Source organism: Lipotes vexillifer, unplaced genomic scaffold, assembly GCF_000442215.2.
Source record: "Lipotes vexillifer unplaced genomic scaffold, Lipotes_vexillifer_v1.1 scaffold147, whole genome shotgun sequence".
In the NCBI taxonomy this organism is placed as follows: domain Eukaryota; kingdom Metazoa; phylum Chordata; class Mammalia; order Artiodactyla; family Lipotidae; genus Lipotes; species Lipotes vexillifer.
Genome location: NW_006778796.1, coordinates 322,715 through 342,183, shown reverse-complemented (window position 1 = coordinate 342,183; position 19,469 = coordinate 322,715). Strand labels below are relative to the sequence as shown.

At 41.2% G+C, this 19,469-nt stretch overlaps 2 protein-coding genes across 2 annotated transcripts in view; one reads left to right on the top strand and one right to left on the bottom strand.

Annotated features, from left to right (window-relative positions):
* The window catches only part of LOC103087722 (basic proline-rich protein-like), a 31,710-nt gene extending 28,158 nt beyond the window's left edge, over positions 1–3,552 (bottom strand). The window contains exon 1 of the mRNA XM_007451939.1: positions 3,438–3,552. Within this exon, the coding sequence (XP_007452001.1) occupies positions 3,438–3,552 (115 nt within the window). The remainder of the gene's footprint in view (positions 1–3,437) is intronic.
* The window catches only part of RCAN2 (regulator of calcineurin 2), a 277,388-nt gene that overhangs the window by 27,851 nt on the left and 230,068 nt on the right, over positions 1–19,469 (top strand). Inside the window, exon 2 of the mRNA XM_007451896.1 lies at positions 18,919–19,145. Coding sequence (XP_007451958.1) covers positions 18,921–19,145 — 225 coding nt within the window. The 5' untranslated portion in view covers positions 18,919–18,920. The remainder of the gene's footprint in view (positions 1–18,918; positions 19,146–19,469) is intronic.

The window sequence follows — 19,469 nt, the reverse complement described above, 5'->3', positions numbered from 1 at the left end:
AAAAAAAAAAAAAAAAAAAAAAAAGAAGGGAAGGATTTAAAAAGTGACTTGAAGCCATCAGGGCAGTGACTTACTTTGAGATCAAGAGTGAACTGGTGAATTGCACCAGCAATGAAAAGGGAGAGTGAGAACCCTCATCCTTCTGGATTTAGCACAGCAGGGGACCAATGAAAGTCTGAGACTCAGGAAGTTACTCAGTTGAGAAAGTGGTAATGAAGGATGAACAGGGCTCTGCAACATCTATTAGGGGAGAGAGAGAGGGACAGAGAGATGGGAAGAGAGAGAGAGAGAGAGAGAGAGAGAGAGAGAGAGAGAGGGAGGGAGAGAATGAGAATGAGGTAGAATAGCAGTGGCTCTGGATAGAGGTAGTGATGTTACATTGCTTTCGTCTTGCCAGTGCCATGGACCAGGAGCCGTGCTGGGTGCAGGCTCTTACAGGCAGAAGCAAGGATGCTCACCATATGGGAGGAAATGTAAAAACATCAGTAAATGGGTTGGCTTTGCCAAATGTTGTCAGTAACAACACATGTGTAGACCAGAAGCAGAAAGGAGACGCTAGGTGGCCCTCTCTGGGTGGAGGGTGCTTTACTGGTGGTGGTGGGGGTCAGTGGGGGGAGGGGCCTTCCTGGGAAGGACCCCGGAGCCTCTGGTTAAGCACTTGATGGCATTTTTATCCAAGTTAGAAAATAGCACTCAAAGGAAAGAGAATGGCAAGTAAAACTAAAGTCTCAAGCAGGGAACATGGGTTAGGAAGCCAAGTTCATGGGCTGAGAAACTGAAGGAAAGTTCTTAGTCTTGGTCCCGAAGTTATGTCAAACCCCACGCCTACCACAAAATATGCCTTTCTTGGAATGTAAGCAGTTATCTGAGAATAGATGAAGAGATAAAGAGGTGGGATGACCATGAGATTAACAAGTGCCAGTCAGCGTCAGCGTCAGCAAATGCTAACATCTCCTGAGCTGCAGGACTCTGGACCAATCGGGGCCCATGATAATCTCATTTGAGCCTCTCCATCATCCTGATTTGTAGCTTTGGACTCTGAAGCTCTGTGAGTGAAACTAACTTGCCTAAAATCACCAAGGAAAATGGAAAATGGTGGTGGAAGGAGGATTCAGCCCTAGGCTCCAGGCCTCAGCTGCCAGCCCAGTCTTCCCCCCCATGGTCACCCAGCACTGGGACTGGATTGCTGGCATTAGAATCTGGGTTTGTCTGTCTTTAGAGTTCCTTCAGTCCATATAACAACCCTATGAAGTCAGTACCAGGATGGCGCCCGTGTTGCATACACTGGCCAGACATGTTCAGTAGCATGTCCAAGGTCGCACAGCTAGGAAGTGCTGGTGCCAGACCCAACAGACCAACTCCAAAGTCTACACTTTGCTCGCTGCCTCTCTAGGTGTGAAAAGACTGATGACTCCAGGAAAGAGGGGACGAGATCCTGTGTCACGTGAAAGAACTAAGATGGCCAATACTAATAATAGTTACATTTATTGAGCACTGCCTGTGTGTCCCATTGTCCTAAATGCCCTATTGTGTTAGCTGTTAAATCCTCAAAACAGTACTCTAAGGCGTAAACACTCCTGTTATCCCTGCTTCAGAGGTGATGACCCTGAACACAGAGAGATTAAGTAACTTGCCCAAAGACAGCAAGTATACTGGGAAGCTGAGAGTCGAAGGCAGGACTCCTGAAATCCATTCAATTCAAGAAATGCCAGAGGTTACCTCCTAGGGGTAAAGATCTTATTTAGCAGCAACAGGGGTTATCCAGGTGGAGGACACAGAGCCCCTGACCCCAACAGGAAGTGGAGGATAAGAATAAGAAAAGTACAAGGAGAGTATTGATGAAAAATTAATCAGTTGCTCTAAGAAAGAAATGGAAAATTTTATTCGAGCTGAATTTGAGGATTATAACCCGGGAAGAGCATCACAGAAAGCTCTGAGAACTGTTCTGCCCATTAGAAGTCAAGGAACAGTTCTATAAGTTTTTTTTTTTTTTTTTTTTTGCGGTACGTGGGCCTCTCACCGTTGTGGCCTCTCCCGTTGCGGAGCACAGGCTCTGGACGCGCAGGCTCAGCGGCCATGGCTCACGGGCCCAGCCGCTCCACGGCATGTGGGATCTTCCCGGACCGGGGCACGAACCTGTGTCCCCTGCATCGGCAGGCGGACTCTCAACCACTGCGCCACCAGGGAAGCCCAGTTCTATAAGTGTTTGAGACAGAGGGCTGTACATCAAATGATTTATTATTGACAGTTTACATCATCCAGGTCTAAGCGTCATGGTGGTGGGTCATGTGACCCCTTATAAGATCAAGAAGGAGTGTTATCTTTAAGGAGTTGTCTTGCTGATGCGAGGAGAATGTTGCTCTTTATGGTTGAGCAAGTATTCCTGCCAATGGGGAGGTTTGGTCGATGCCAAGTGCAAATACACAATGCATGGTGGGGGGAGAGGGGAGACCAAAGAAGAATTGAGAAGAATTTTTTATGTTTCAATGTTTCTTGTATTGCCATGAAATATGAATTCTGTTTCACAAGAGGCACAGCAAAGTAAGTGTTGTGAGAGGTCAGACGCAGGATGATTGGGGTGAGTGAGGGGTGATCTCTTGCGCAGGTGGGGCTCAGAGTGGGGTGTGAAGGCGGTGGCCCCAGGTGTGGCTTTCAGGATGAGCAAGATGTCGATAGGAGGGGCTGGGGACCAACACAAAGGCTTAGAAGCGAGGAAAGCTTGAGTCAGTGGACCACACAGGACCACACAGCTGTCCATAAGTTTGATATAGATAAAGCCCTCAGAACAAAGGAAGCCCTTCATAATTGCTGTTGCTGTTGTTGTTATTATTATTGTCCTTATTGACAGATGTGGAGACTGATGCTGAGACTTAGGACTCTTTTCTCACACCGACAAGAGAGTAAGATACATCTGGACAGGAAGACCGTCATCCTCCTGTCGGTGTCCAGGTTTGCTGGGTGGAAGAACTCTTTTTATTGAACTTACTAGATCTTAGGGAGTTATGGAAGGTTTTTAATGTGGAAGTAACCTGAACATTTAACTGTATTTGAGAAAAAAAGTCGCATAGGCTATGCTGGGGACTGAGATAGGGATATTTATCTTTCTCTTCCTAGTTCCTTTATATTTGCATTAAAAAGACCTTACAGTCGAGCTGATCATTATCTGCTAATCTTATTAGAGAGAGTGTCGACAGCCTTCTTGGCCTCCTAATGAGTTCTGAGCAGCCCTCCGCAACCCACCTGTCCTCTGGCAGCTTTCCAGTCTGGCTTTCCTTTCTTAATAGAATATCTGAATAACCCAGACCCTTCTTGGCTGGATTTCCCTCAAAGGTGCAGCCTCTCTTACTCTCTGCCCCTTCGCCCCAGCCCCCTAAGTCCCCTCTGACAGCAGAAGGGGAAAGATGACATCTTACTTTGGCTACCATAGCAACCCTCACCTGCCTCGCTGCTCCCTTTAGAAGTGTCATCCTCTCCGGTGAAGTTATTTTGCATATAATTACTTGGCTTCTCTGGAGACTTGGGGCTTTCTTTTAAGCTTCGTCTTACAGCCATGATGAGAGGGTGGACTTCTGCCTACTTCCTGGGCTCAGAAATACCGCTTCCACAGTGGTGCAGGCATCGGTCCTGAAACAGAGTTGGTCATTCCCCTTTCCGTCTTTTTGTTCTTAAGAAAAAGAAAAAGGCGGTCAGAAATGGTGAATCTGTGACATTATACATTTTTAGATTGAGTTCCACTGACATTAACCCATCACATTTCTAGGCTACCACCCAGTTATGAAGGCCGTGCTTGATTTCTTCACTTGGTCCCAGAGAACCTCTGTCCATCCCTATTCATTCTGCGCCCCAGGGGCTGACCCATATATATTCCACATCCCATCCCTTGCCCTCTGGTTCCCAGTTGGGTTTGGCCAATGCAAGGTGCCAGCAGATCAGAGAAAGAGAGCAAGGTGGGGATATTAACTCCCCTGGTACCCTCTCTGTGGTGGCACTGAGGATGGGCTGTATCCCTCAACCTGAGTGGGGGCCTTTTCCACTCAGCCCTCTGTGTCCCGGTTCTGGAAACCTCTCCCCTCTTCTTAACTCTTCTGGTCTAGGGATGGCACTAGCCCAGGCTTTTGCATTCTCTTTTGTGGTTTCCCTAGAGCCTGCCCACATCTCTGTCAACAGTTCCATTATTAAACTCTTTTCAAATTCTCCGGGCTTGAGCATGCCATCTGTTTCCTGCTGGGACCTTGACTAATACAATGACTGAAGCCCTTCTCTTTTGGGTGAGGGCTTCCAATAGTTCTTGTTTGTTTTGTTGAATAAAGCTCTGGTTTATTGTAGGTTATTCTTTGTAGAAACAGATTTTCCGATCTTTAAGAACAACTTTCTCACCGTCATACCCTTCATAAAAGGTGATGTTTCCTCTCTCTGACTCTCTACCCTTGCAGGAAGCCTGTTTGGAACCCATTTTCTGGATGTTGTCAGTTAGGGCTGTGGAAATGGACTACAAAGGCCCTAACTACCTGTCCCATCTGACCCTGCGTAGATGTGAGGGTCTTCCTTCCCTTTTTATTTTGTCAGTTGGAAGAATATACAGGATTTGCAAATCTTCCAGGGAGACCATGGGCATTAAAACCCTACAGGTGTAAAGATGTTATGATGGGTGAGTTTATAGTCCTGGATTCTGCTGTAGAATCCAATACAAAAGGAGATGGTGGCAACTGCTTGCTTTTTTTTTTTTTTTAACTTCATAAAAATGTATAAGAAGCTGCTTCCTTGGGGAATTGAATTAATTGCATTATTGTTCTGTGGGAGCTTCCAGTGGAACAGTGGTCCCAGAAGGTGTCCTGAAGGGAGCTATGAGCGAGGAATGTGGATAATTTCTTTTGAAAAACCACAAGTTGAACACTGCGTCCTCTTGGTTCTTTCAAGACTGATCCCAAATGGTATCGAGAATAGCAGGAGGTTCACACAGCACGGCGGGTGTGAAAATTCTGTGGCTGAATTAAATAGGCTCCATTATATTTCAAAAAGAGCTCTAATGGGTTTCTCTGGAGCACAGCCTAAGAATATCATGTCTCTCCTTTGTATCCCAGGATGGCTGGGGTAGTTTGATGTTGCTAATATTATACTTCAGTCTCCCTATAAGTTGGACAAAATGAGGAAAAGGCCTGACTTATCCCGAAGAGGGTCTAGCTAGGCGACAAAAGGACCTCATCCATAAGGCCAGACCAAAACTGGAAGCTGATATGATTTAACTGTAAAACGATTATCATTATTCACATTTTTTTCTAATCAGCTTATTTTGCCCCAGGTATCGTTGAAGAAAAATTTTAGAGCTAAAGGGGTTTTAAACACTGTAAAACTTGTAAGTTGAGGTTTCTATTCTTTAAAAAAAATTGCGTTGGATTTATTTACCCTTATATTCAATTTAAAAATAGCTATAGGCATTTCTTTCTACTACTTATTAATGCAGCATTGCATTCTTAGTTTTGATCATTAATATTCAGGCTGACATGGTCACCTTTAATTTCTTCCAAGTTAACACATCTTCCCTAATCCATTTACTTGTTTTTCAATGAAAACTGAATTTCAAGTCAGAAGGAATTATTCCTTAATCACTTCCATTTATCCTATTTCCTTATTTATCCTCCTCAGCTGGCTATAACATGGAATCAAGGCATACTTTTTCCTATTTGTTGCCCTTGTTGCAAAAAGTTTTACAGTCTTGTTCTTAATTTAAAAAGCAGATGTGTCCAATCTTTAATATTCTTTTGTCTAAGGAAAAATAAACTCAAACTTAAGTTGCTTTTGGAGTATGTCCTACTCAGTTTTCTTCCTTTGTAGATCATTATTTCCTATGTTTAAAAATTCTTGCTTTCTGTTTTTTTTTTTTTTACATCTTTATTAGAGTATAATTGCTTTACAATGGTGTGTTAGTTTCTGCTTTATAACAAAGTGAATCAGTTATACATATACATATGTTCCCATATCTCTTCCCTCTTGCGTCTCCCTCCCTCCCACCCTCCCTATCCCACCCTTCCAGGTGGTCACAAAGCACCAAGCTGATCTCCCTGCTTCCCACTAGCTATCTATTTTACGTCTGGTAGTGTATATATATATGTCCATGCCACTCTCTCACTTTGTCACAGCTTACCCTTCCCCCTCCCCATATCCTCAAGTCCATTCTCTAGTAGGTCTGTGTCTTTATTTCTGTCTTACCCCTAGGTTCTTCATGACATTTTGTTTTCTTAAATTCCATATATGTGTGTTAGCATACGGTATATGTCTTTCTCTTTCTGACTTACTTCACTCTGTATGACAGACTCTAGGTCTATCCACCTCATTACAAATACCTCAATTTCGTTTCTTTTTCTGGCTGAGTAATATTCCATTGTAAATATGTGCCACATCTTCTTTATCCATTCATCCGATGATGGATACTTAGGTTGTTTCCATCTCTGGGCTATTGTAAATAGAGCTGCAATGAACATTTTGGTACATGACTCTTTTTGAATTATGGTTTTCTCAGGGTATATGCCCAGCAGTGGGATTGCTGGGTCATATGGTAGTTCTAGTTGTAGTTTTTTAAGGAACCTCCATACTGTTCTCCATAGTGGCTGTACCAATTCACATTCCCAGCAGCAGTGCAAGAGTGTTCTCTTTTCTCCACACCCTCTCCAGCATTTATTGTTTCTAGATTTTTTGATGATGGCCATTCTGACTGGTGTGAGATGATATCTCATTGTAGTTTTGATTTGCATTTCTCTAATGATTAGTGATGTTGAGCATTCTTTCATGTGTTTGTTGGCAGTCTGTATATCTTCTTTGGAGAAATGTCTGTTTAGGTCTTCTGCCCATTTTTGGATTGGGTTGTTTGTTTTTTTGTTATTGAGCTGCACAAGCTGCTTACAAATTTTGGAGATTAATCCTTTGTCAGTTGCTTCATTTGCAAATGTTTTCTCCCATTCTGAGGGGTGTCTTTTGGTCTTGTTTAAGGTTTCCTTTGCTGCGCAAAAGCTTTGAAATTTCATTAGGTCCCATTTGTTTATTTTTGTTTTTATTTCCATTTCTCTAGGAGGTGGGTCAAAAAGGATCTTGCTGTGATTTATGTCATAGAGTGTTCTGCCTATGTTTTCCTCTAAGAGTTTGATAGTTTCTGGCCTTACATTTAGGTCTTTAATCCATTTTGAGCTTATTTTTGTGTATGGTGTTAGGGAGTGATCTAATCTCATACTTTTACATGTACCTATGCAGTTTTCCCAGCACCACTTATTGAACAGGGTGTCTTTCTCCACTGTACATCCCTGCCTCCTTTATCAAAGATAAGGTGACCGTATGTGTGTGGGTTATCTCTGGGCTTTCTATCCTGTTCCATTGATCTGTCTTTCTGTTTTTGTGCCAGTACCATACTGTCTTTTTTTTTTTTTTTTTTGAGGTACGCGGGCCTCTCACTGTTGTGGCCTCTCCCGTTGTGGAGCACAGGCTCCGGACGCGCAGGTTCAGCGGCCGTGGCTCAGGGGCCCAGCCGCTCCACGGCATATGGGATCTTCCCGGACCAGGACACGAACTTGTGTCCCCTGCATCGGCAGGCAGACTCTCAACCACTGCGCCACCAGGGAAGCCCCATACTGTCTTGATTACTGTAGCTTTGTAGTATAGTCTGAAGTCAGGGAGCCTGATTCCTCCAGCTCCGTTTTTCGTTCTCAAGATTGCTTTGGCTATTCGGGGTCTTTTGTGTTTCCATACAAATTGTGAAATTTTTTGTTCTAGTTCTGTGAAAAATGCCAGTGGTAGTTTGATAGGGATTGCATTGAATCTATAGATTGCTTTGGGGAGTAGAGTCATTTTCACAATGTTGATTCTTCCAATCCAAGAACATGGTATATCTCTCCATCTGTTTGTATCATCTTTAATTTCTTTCATCAGTGTCTTATAATTTTCTGCATACAGGTCTTTTGTCTCCTTAGGTAGGTTTATTCCTAGATATTTTATTCTTTTTGTTGCAATGGTAAATGGGAGTGTTTTCTTGATTTCACTTTCAGATTTTTCATCGTTAGTATATAGGAATGCCAGAGATTTCTGTGCATTAATTTTGTATCCTGCTACTTTACCAAATTCATTGATTAGCTCTAGTAGTTTTCTGGTAGCATCTTTAGGATTCTCTATGTATAGTATCATGTCATCTGCAAACAGTGACAGCTTTACTTCTTCTTTTCCGATTTGGATTCCTTTTATTTCCTTTTCTTCTCTGATTGCTGTGGCTAAAACTTCCAAAACTATGTTGAATAAGAGTGGTGAGAGTGGGCAACCTTGTCTTGTTCCTGACCTTAGTGGAAATGCTTTCAGTTTTTCGCCATTGAGGATGATGTTGGCTGTGGGCTTGTCATATACGGCCTTTATTATATTGAGGAAAGTTCCCTCTACACCTACTTTCTGCAGGGTTTTTATCATAAATGGGTGTTGAATTTTGTCAAAAGCTTTCTCTGCATCTATTGAGATGATCATATGGTTTTTCTCCTTCAATTTGTTAATATGGTTAATCACATTGATAGATTTGCGTATATTGAAGGATCCTTGCATTCCTGGAATAAACCCCACTTGATCATGGTGTATGATCCTTTTAATGTGCTGTTGGATTCTGTTTGCTAGTATTTTGTTGAGGATTTTTGCATCTATGTTCATCAGTGATATTGGCCTGTAGTTTTCTTTCTTTGTGACATCCTTGTCTGGTTTTGGTATCAAGGTGATGGTGGCCTCGTAGAATGAGTTTGGGAGTGTTCCTCCCTCTGCTATATTTTGGAAGAGTTTGAGAAGGATAGGTGTTAGCTCTTCTCTAAATGTTTGGTAGAATTCGCCTGTGAAGCCATCTGGTCCTGGGCTTTTGTTTGTTGGAAGATTTTTAATCACAGTCTCAATTTCAGTGCTTGTGATTGGTCTGTTCTTATTTTCTACTTCTTCCTGGTTCAGTCTTGGCAGGTTGTGCATTTCTAAGAATTTGTCATTTCTTCCAGGTTGTCCATTTTATTGGCATATAGTTGCCTGTAGTAATCTCTCAGGATCCTTTGTATTTCTGCAGTGTCAGCTGTTACTTCTCCTTTTTCATTTCTGATTCTATTGATTTGAGTCTTCTCCCTTATTTTCTTGATGAGTCTGGCTAATGGTTTGTCAATTTTATTTATCTTCTCAAAGAACCAGCTTTTAGTTTTATTGATCTTTGCTATCGTTTCCTTCATTTCTTATTCATTTATTTCTGATCTGATTTTTATGATTTCTTTCCTTCTGCTAACTCTGGGGTTTTCTTTTTCTTCTTTCTCTAATTGCTTTAGGTGCAAGGTTAGGTTGTTTATTCGAGATGTTTCCTGTTTCTTAAGGTAGGATTGTATTGCTATATACTTCCCTCTTAGAGTGGCTTTTGCTGCATCCCATAGGTTTTGGGTCGTCGTGTCTCCATTGTCATTTGTTTCTAGGTATGTTTTTATTTCCTCTTTGATTTCTTCAGTGATCACTTCGTTATTAAGTAGTGTATTGTTTAGCCTCATGTTTTGTACTTTTTACAGATCTTTTCCTGTAATTGATATCTAGTCTCATAGCGTTGTGGTCGGAAAAGATATTTGATACAATATCAATTTTCTTAAATATTTACCAAGGCTTGATTTGTGACCCAAGATATGATCTATCCTGGAGAATGTTCCATGAGCACTTGAGAAAAATGTGTATTCTGTTGTTTTTGGATGGAGTGTCCTATAAATATCAATTAAGTCCATCCTGTTTAATGTATCATTTAAAGCTTGTGTTTCCTTATTTATTTTCATTTTGGATGATCTGTCCATTGGTGAAAGTGGGGTGTTGAAGTCCCCTACTATGAATGTGTTACTGTCGATTTCCCCTTTTATGGCTGCTAGTTTTTGCCTTATGTATTGAGGTGCTCCTATGTTGGGTGCATAAATATTTACAATTGTTATATCTTCTTCTTGGATCGATCCCTTAATCATTATGTAGTGTCCTTCTTTGTCTCTTCTGATAGTCCTTATTTTAAAGTCTATTTTGTCTGATATGAGAATTGCTACTCCAGCTTTCTTTTGGTTTCCATTTGCATGGAATATCTTTTTCCATCCCCTTACTTTCAGTCTGTATGTGTCTCTAGGTCTGAAGTGGGTCTCTTGTAGACAGCATATATATGGGTCTTGTTTTTGTATCCATTCAGCCAATCTGTGTCTTTTGGTGGGAGCATTTAGTCCATTTACATTTAAGGTAATTATCGATATGTATGTTCCTATTCCCATTTTCTAAATTGTTTTGGGTTCGTTATTATAGGACTTTTCCTTCTCTTGTGTTTTTGTCTAGAGAAGTTCCTTTAGCATTTGTTGTAAAGCTGGTTTGGTGGTGCTGAACTCTCTCAGCTTTTGCTTGTCTGTAAAGGTTTTAATTTCTCCATCAAATCTGAATGAGATCCTTGCTGGGTAGAGTAATCTTGGTTGCAGGTTTTTCTCCTTCATCACTTTCAGTATGTCCTGCCACTCCCTTCTGGCTTGTAGAGTTTCTGCTGAGAGATCAGCTGTTAACCTTATGGGGATTCCCTTGTGTGTTATTTGTTGTTTTTCCCTTGCTGCTTTTAATATGCTTTCTTTGTATTTAGTTTTTGACAGTTTGATTAATATGTGTCTTGGCATATTTCTCCTTGGATTTATCCTGTATGGGACTCTCTGGGCTTCCTGGACTTGATTAACTATTTCCTTTCCCATATTAGGGACGTTTTCAACTATAATCTCTTCAAATATTTTCTCAGTCCCTTTCTTTTTCTATTGTTCTTCTGGAACCCCTAATATTCGAATGTTGGTGCATTTAATGTTGTCCCAGAGGTCTCTGAGACTGTCCTCAGTTCTTTTCATTCTTTTTTCTTTATTCTGCTCTGCAGTAGTTATTTCCGCTATTTTATCTTCCAGGTCACTTATCTGTTCTTCTATCTCAGTTATTCTGCTATTGATCCCATCTAGAGTATTTTTAATTTCATTTATTGTGTTGTTCATCGTTGTTTGTTTCACCTTTCGTTCTTCTAGGTCCTTGTTAAATGATTCTTGCATTTTGTCTATTCTATTTCCACAATTTTGGATCATCTTTACTATCATTATTCTGAATTCTTTTTCAGGTAGACTGCCTATTTCCTCTTCATTTGTTAGGTCTGGTGGGTTTTTATCTTGCTGCTTCATCTGCTGTGTGTTTTTCTGTCTTCTCATTTTGCTTATCTTACTGTGTTTGGGGTCTCCTTTTTGCAGGCTGCAGGTTCATAGTTCCCGTTGGTTTTGTCCCCAGTGGCTAAGGTTGGTTCGGTGGGTTGTGTAGGCTTCCTGGCGGAGGAGACTAGTGCCTGGGTCTTGTCTTTCTGGTGGGCAGGTCCACGTCTGGTGGTGTGTTTTGGGGTGTCTTTGGGCTTATTATGATTTTAGGAAGCCTCTCTGCTAATGGGTGGGGTTGTGTTCCTGTCTTGCTAGTTGTTTGGCATAGGGTGTCCAGCACTGCAGTTTGCTGGTCGTTGAGTGAAGCTGGGTGCTGGTGTTGAGATGGAGATCTCTGGGAGATTTTTGCCATTTGATATTATGTGGAGCTGGGAGGTCTCTTGTGGACCGGTGTCCTGAAGTTGGCTCTCCCACCTCAGAGGCACAGCACTGAATCCTGGCTGCAGCACCAAGAGCCTTTCATCCACATAGCTCAGAATAAAATGGAGAAAAAGTAGAAAGAAAGAATTAGTAGAAGTAGAAAGAAAGAAAGAAAGGAGGGCGGGAGGGAGGAAGGAAGGAAGGAGGGAAGGAAGGAGGGAAGGAAGAAAAAAAGAAAGAAGATAAAGTAAAATGAAATAAAGTAAGATAAAATATAAAGTTATTAAAAATAAAAATAATTATTAAAAAAAAAATAAAAACAAAACAAAAAAAAGACGGACGGATAGACCCCTAGGACAAATGGTGGAAGCAAAGCTATACAGACAAAATCTCACACGAAGCATACACATACACACTCACAAAAAGAGGAAAAGGGGAAAAAAATCATAAATGTTGCTCTCAAAGTCCACCTCCTCAATTTGGGATGATTCGCTGTCTATTCATGTATTCCACAGATGCAGGGTACATCAAGTTGATTGTGGAGTTTTAATCCGCTGCTTCTGCGGCTGCTGGGAGAGAGTTCCCTTTCTCTTCTTTGTCCTCACAGCTCCCAGGGGCTCAGCTTTGGATTTGGCCCCGCCTCTGCGTGTAGGTCACCGGAGGGCGTCTGTTCTTCGCTCAGACAGGAAGGGGTTAAAGGAGCCGCTGATTCGTGGGCTCTGGCTCACTCAGGCCGGGGTGGGAGGGAGGGGCACGGAGCGCGGGGCGGGCCTGCGGCGGCCGTGACGTTGCACCAGCGTGAGGCGCGCCGTTCGTTCTCCCGGGGGAGTTGTCCCTGGGTCCCGGGACCCTGGCAGTGGCGGGCTGCACAGGCTCCCCGGAAGGGGGCTGTGGGTAGTGACCTGTGTTCGCACAGAGGCTTCTTGGTGGCGGCAGCAGCAGCCTTAGCGTCTCATGACCGTCTCTGGGGTCCGCGCTTTTAGCCACGGCTCGCGCCCGTCTCTGGAGCTCCTTTAAGCAGCGCTCTGAATCCCCTCCAGGTACGTGGGGAGTTTCTTGCCTTTTGGGAGGTCTGAGGTCTTCTGCCAGCGTTCAGTAGGTGTTCTGTAGGAGTTGTTACACGTGTAGATGTATTTCTAGTGTATCCGGCCCACTGTCCGCACGACTGTCGCGGCTTCGGCCGCCTCCTGCTTTCTAGTTTGAATAACCTAGAAGACAAAAAATATAGGCAGGTTTGTTATGAGCATCAGATAAAAGTTTCAACCCTGGAGAAAGCTTTTGTTAAACGTTATATATAAGTTCCCCTTTCTTGAGCACCTTTAAGCCCAGAGATAAACAGATGTCTCTTTTCTTGTGTATTTTCTTCCAGTCATGGAAAGATAAAAATATCAAGATGAGAAGGGACCTTAAAAATAAATGTCAGCCAGCCATCTCCCTGGTCCTTGGATTCCCTCGGTGACATCCCACAAGATCGATATCACCTGCTCTGTGGAGCTTATTCATTGGCTGTCACTGGGACAAGTTGCTCACTTAGACACGAGGCAAGACATTTCTGTTTGAACCCGAATTGTTAAAAGAGCCATGGCTCCTTTTATTAAACTGAATTCTTTTCCCCTGGTTGACTTCTGCTTTCCTAGTGCCACACACGAAAAATATTCCCTCTTTCAGAGTTTGAAGGCAGCTGTGATTTCACTCAAGAATTCTTGCCTGTGCTTCCCTATGCTCTGTCTATCCATGCCCCTGTTTCTTAGATGACATGACTTTTGACCCCTCAATAAGATGGGATAGTTTCCTTAGGAAAAAATTCCAGTTTTTCTGTCCTGGGTGGTACTCAGAATCAGCCGTGTTAGTTTCTGCATGTTCAGGGGACTCAAGATTATCATCACACCACCCCTTCCAAGGTGCCATTTGCCTTTTTCATAGATCACACATCACACTATTAATGGGGTGATTTTACTTGACAGTGAAGCTAGTATGAACATCTCCATGGATACTTACAATTTTATTTTTCCTGCCATGGCTCTCTGCTGCTCTCATGGGCTTATTTGTGATTTCCCTCTCCTTCTATATCTCGTTTAAGATTGTCTAGATCAGAACTCCCATGGGCAAAATGCATGGCTCCCCATTCTCACGAGCTACACCCCATTCCTAGAAAGGTCGTATGTTTTAGGATTCTGCAATTCAGAAATCTAAATCTCATGCATATTGTTAACACTGTGACAGTAATGGTATCCGACAGAATCAGATGTCTCTTTGAGTTCCCTTTCCCTGGATTTGTACCATATCAAAAAAAATGTTTGTTAGGAGTGAAAGGTGGGAGTTTTGGAAAGATTAATTCCTTGTGTAGAAACCCAGTAATGTCTAGATCATCTAATTCTATTGAGGGGGAGAGAATATATTCACTTACGCCGCAAATATTTATTCAGTTGCTACTTCTTTGATGCTGATCAGGCATCTTTAAGTGTCAAGTGGCTAATCTTCATGGTAGGAACCATACTGTCTTCATTTTAGGTCTTTTAATGTTTATTTAATAAGTTCTGTCGGGACTTCTGAGGATCCTGGATGAAAACATTTTCACATTATAGCAAAGTAATGAAACAGTTGAGAAGCTTCCTCTCTCCAGGCTTCCTCTTCCATTAAAAGAAGTCCAATTCAATCATTTATATTCTCGTTGCCGCCTACTTTGTAATATTTAAATAAAGTTATTTTTGCTCTTGGTGGTGTTGGGGGCGGGGCAGTGTTTTTTGTTTTTTTATTTTTAATGACTCTCTTTTGCCTTATAAATAACTTTCCTTTCTGTTGGCTCTCCAACCAGACCCATACCAAATCTTCAGGGGCATCCCTACTTGTGTCTCATTTTAGTGACATGGGCTTACATCATGGACATTCACTGAAGTCTGAAACTTGTTTATAGCCTTATTAGTGGTAGATGGCAACCACCTCTGTAGTGCCAGTTTCCTCTGATCTTGACAGGCCTGTACATAGTAATAAGTGGCTTTAATTCACATATTATTTTGGAGCCTTCAAAAGACATTCACTTGCTTCCTTTCACTTGATAGTCGCAGTAGACAAGACCGCAGTCTTTCTCCATTTTGCTAACATGGAAACCACAGCTCAGAAAACATGCAACTTACAGAAGGACCAGAACCCAAGTAGGCCCCTGGGGCTCTTTCCAATATTTCGTATAAATTTCTCTTCTCTGCATCTCAAGAAATTTTGAGGTTCTCCCTGGGGAGACTTTATATTTTAAAAGTGGATGGTGGTTTTTCTTTCCCAGATGAATGTAATGATGGAAATATATACTTTCTAAATGTCAAACAACAGAAGAATAGTTAAATAAATTATGACAGATCTATACACTGGGATTCTATGTGGCTATTAAAATTAATGTTTCAAAGAATATGTAATGATACAGGGAACTGCTCTTGGCTGTATCAGTGTGGGATACTAAACAGCAAGCTCCCAATTTTGTTTCAGAATTATGCATGAAAAAAAAATGCTGGAACTAAATATACCAAAATATTAATGGAGTTTTCTGCATAGCAGGATTATGGTTTTCTCTTCTTTTTTTATACCTTTCTGATTTTTCCAGTTTTTTCTTCAGTGAACTCATATAATCAAAAAAAATACATGTTATCTTAGTTATACTCCACAAATTTTTACTTTTAGCTAAAGGAATCCTTTGAGTGGTTCTTGTTATCTTTCATTTTTAAAATTAAATCTGAAATGAGTGGGTTAATTTTTATTATTAGTGTATACATTTGAAGTAAATAACATTTTTAGAGTATATATTTTAAGTCGATCATTGTAACTCACTTGCTGGTCTGTTTTTTCCTGACAGTGACCCCTTTTTACATAATTCATTAACTCAGTCAAATATTTTGAGGGCTTTCTAGATGTACCAGGCTGAAGATACCTTGGACGAAGGCAGCTCAGTCTCTGCTGTCAAGAAACACCATGCTGGTTGGAGATACAGTAGTCGCAGCGTAGAATAAACTGTGCGAGGGCTAGGCTGGTACTCAGCGACTGCAAAGAAAGGATGCTAAATTCATGGGTCTTGGGGGAGGTCGGGGAACCCTCCTGGAAGAGTTTGCCTTTTGAGCTGAAAGCAGCTGTTCTCTTTTGGATGACCAACCTCAGATTTAGAAATAATGACAACATAAGTATATCTTCTTAAGCTATGTAGGCAGTTGTTGCTGGAATTCTTTTCATCTTCAGCATTTCCCTTTCTGTCTGTTTATGTGGGTTTACTAAAGGTTAGTGGTTATACCAAAGCATAATAGTCTTGCTCTGAGATGATCCTAATGATGTGCTTTTATAGTGTTTCCGAGTACATATCCTTTGACGTGTGATTAACGCTGATTTTGATCACTTTTTTCATCCCTATTTCATTTCTCTGCCTCTTCCTACTCAGCTGAGGGAGGCAGATAGGGTTTTCTGTTCCCGTTTTACAAACATAAATGGAGTCACAGAATGGTCAATAAATTTCTCCAAATTATGAGGTGAGTCAGCAGTGGAACTGGGAAGAGAAACCAGGGTTTCTTTGTTCAAGGCTCTGACTTCTAAAGTATTTCTCCATGTAAGTGAATAAGTTGTTTGCCAAAAATGCATATATTCACCTTTTAAATCTTTACTGAAAGTAATGAGCTTAAAATAAAGTCTTACAAAGGTAATCGTCTTGTTACAGCTTAGAACAGAAGTTAAGGCTATTTGGGTAGATTAAAATGAGTCCTGAGTGAGGCTTAATATTTGGTCTATTTAATTAATTTGTTCAGCAATGGATTTTAATTCTCTTTGAAAAAAAGAATAATTGAAACAGTCTCAGACCCGTTTAAGAACATTATGGGATCTATTCTGATTAATTTTAAAAATGTTAACTAAGAAGGACAGGATTAAAAGTGAAATCAAAATTGACAATATCTATATTTCATGATACTGGATGATTGTAACTTTACTATCAAAAGGTTTTCCTATAATCCATTGATGAAAATACACTGGACCCTTGAACAAGATGGGCTTGAACTGTGCAGGTCCACTTATACATAGAATTTTTTCACTGAGTACATTCTACAGGATCTGAGGTTGGTTGAATCCACAGATGTGGAACCCTATATAAGGAGGGCCGACTCTAAAGTTATACTTGAATCTTCAACTGTGTGGTCTCTTGGTGCCCCTGACCCCCACGTTGTTCAAGGGTCACCTGTAAAAGTGTCTTAATGTTCTCAGTAATTATTTTTACTATTAAAATAATTAGTACTCTAATAATAATGTGATAGTCGTTATGCACATTATGCTAAAATATGTGAAGCAACAGTGTAAATGAATATGAAGGGAAATAAGTACTTCTAAGTATTTCATTGAAGTTTTTTCTTCTAATTAAAAATATTCCTAGGGAATTCCTCCAGTGGTTAGGACTCTGCACTTTCACTGCCAAGGGCCTGGGTTCAGTCCCTGGTCAGGAAACTAAGATCTCACAAGCTGTGCAGTGTGGCCAAAAAATAATAATAAAAAAAATTTTAAAAAATAAAAATGTTCATATATTTTGAATTCATTATGGAAAAAAATAACGCTTAAACCGTGTACCATATTTTAATTTAAAATACGTATTTTATTGATTTAAATACAGAAAACGTTGTATTAATTGGAGTTTTGAGAACTTTAGAATACAGGAATGGTTCTATTATATTTTATAGAGAATGACATTTTTATTTTCCACAATTGTAGTGATCTAATTTTTGAGTTATTATTTCAGATTCTTTAATTTTTGGCTCCTGTATCCAACCAGGCCTAAGATTTTATATGTAATGCATCATTTATATTGCCATCAAATACTGTTTATCAGGATGCCATTTAGGCTTTGTTTCTAGGAAAAATGAAAAAACAGCCTCATCACAATACTGCATTCAGAGTTCAAGAGAGATATAAGTAGAAACCCATACTTGTGTGGGGATCTAGAATTTATGTCTTACCTAAACTTGATGAGGGCAGAGTGACACTTTGCGGTACTGCCTTTCTGTCTTTTACCCTGAGGTTCTGCATTGCTGGGATTGGGGGAAACAGAGGATGATCCAGCAGCCACTTGGTAATTGCCAGGCAGTCTTATCTGGGTACCCGTGGGCAAGTTATTTCACCTTCTGGGACTTTAATCACTGATCTTTGAACAGAATAGTATGATAGACATGAAAATAGATACAAAGGAAAAATATAGACATTGACTGTTGTTGAAGTATGCAGGAAAGCTGATGAAATCTGTTGAATTATGTACCAGTATCAAAAATTGGAAAAAGTCTCCAACTGGCTGCAGTTGGGTAGAATTTTGAATGTAAGGGGTAATGAAATAATAGAATCATGGAACACAGGTAGATGAGATTAATACTGGAAAGCTTCACATCGGGGACTCTGAGGGTGGGGAATCTGTATACCTTGGATGAGCCAAGATAGTACTGATTTTTTAAGATCCAGAGTTCACAAATTAGAGTAATTACCCCACAGGCAGAAGAGGGTGTGTGTGTGTCTGTGTGTGTCTGTGTGTGTGTCTGTGTGTCCTCATTTGGATAGATGATTAACTATTAGAGTTACCCTAATCAGGATTCAGGTGGTGATGAAATAGGTTGTACTCCCTTAAATATAGACTTGCAGTAATTTTGATCTGCTTCATTTCCGTGGTATAGGAGAGCAGACTTTCGTGCCAAAGTCCCTGAGTTTGAATCCTAGTCCTGCCATTTTGTCATGGACCCTGTCAAAGTTACTTAATTGCTTTGTTCCTTAGTTTTCCCCCTCCGGAAAATGGGGATAATATTGGTACCAACCACATAGATGGAGATTTGATAGGTCAGTTAAGGCACGCAAATCATTTAGAATCATTCCTGGAATTCAAGAAGTGATAAGCATTAGCAGTAATGGTCGTGGTATTATATAATTCATCATGTAACTTATCAAAGCACTTTCCTATGTGCATTTTTATCTGAATCCATTTGATTCTCTTAAGGATGCAAGGCTCAGAGAACTTACGTAACTTTCCAAGGTTCCCAGTCTAGTAAACACTGAACAGCTAGGCTGGAGCCCCTGGCCTCCAACTCCAGTCCTGCCCAAGTGGGTTTTTTTTTTTTGCCCATAGCTGGGACTGGATTCTTGCCCAGAAGCAAGTTGGGAAGTTGTAACTCAGAGATCAAGGGGAAAATGTGAACTTGCTGGGTCTTCCCCCTTCTAATAGCCCCTGCTTCTCTTCCTAATCACGCTCCCCTCTCTGCCCCAGACACTCCAGAACTGCGACCTTCAAACCAAGCTTTAAGGAATCGAATCCTCCTCTAACATGCATCCGTCTCTGTATCCTCAGGAATGAGGGGAGACTCTTATTTCATTGGGACGAGGAGCCTGGGGCAGCAGGGGCACATCCCGGAAGATGGAGGACTCTTCCTGCTCTGCTGCATAGACAGAGACTGGGCTGTGACTCAGTGTTTCACAGAGGAGGCCTTTCAAGCAATCACGGACTTCACGGACCTCCCAAACTCACTGTTTGCATGCAACGTCCACCAGTCGGTGTTTGAAGGGGATGAGAGCAAGGTAAGAAGCCTTTCTGCTCCTGAAACAGGGGGAGATGTGGCATTATCCCCCCAATATTTCCATTGCTTCTTTGTGGTTAATGTTTGGAAGTTTTTGAAAATGTTTACTTGGCACTTTTCTTGGCATGCATAGCAAGAGCAGAAAAGCCTGTTCTATTATCAGTTGACATTGGAGGTACACACAACAGGATTGTATGGGAGACTGTGTTGAATCAGATCTCCATGTCTGCCACTCAGAGGTCTGTCTAACAATGGTGTTGGGAATAGTGATTGCAGGGGATACCCCTTGGGCTAGGAAGCAGATGTTGTTAAAAAAAAAAAAAAA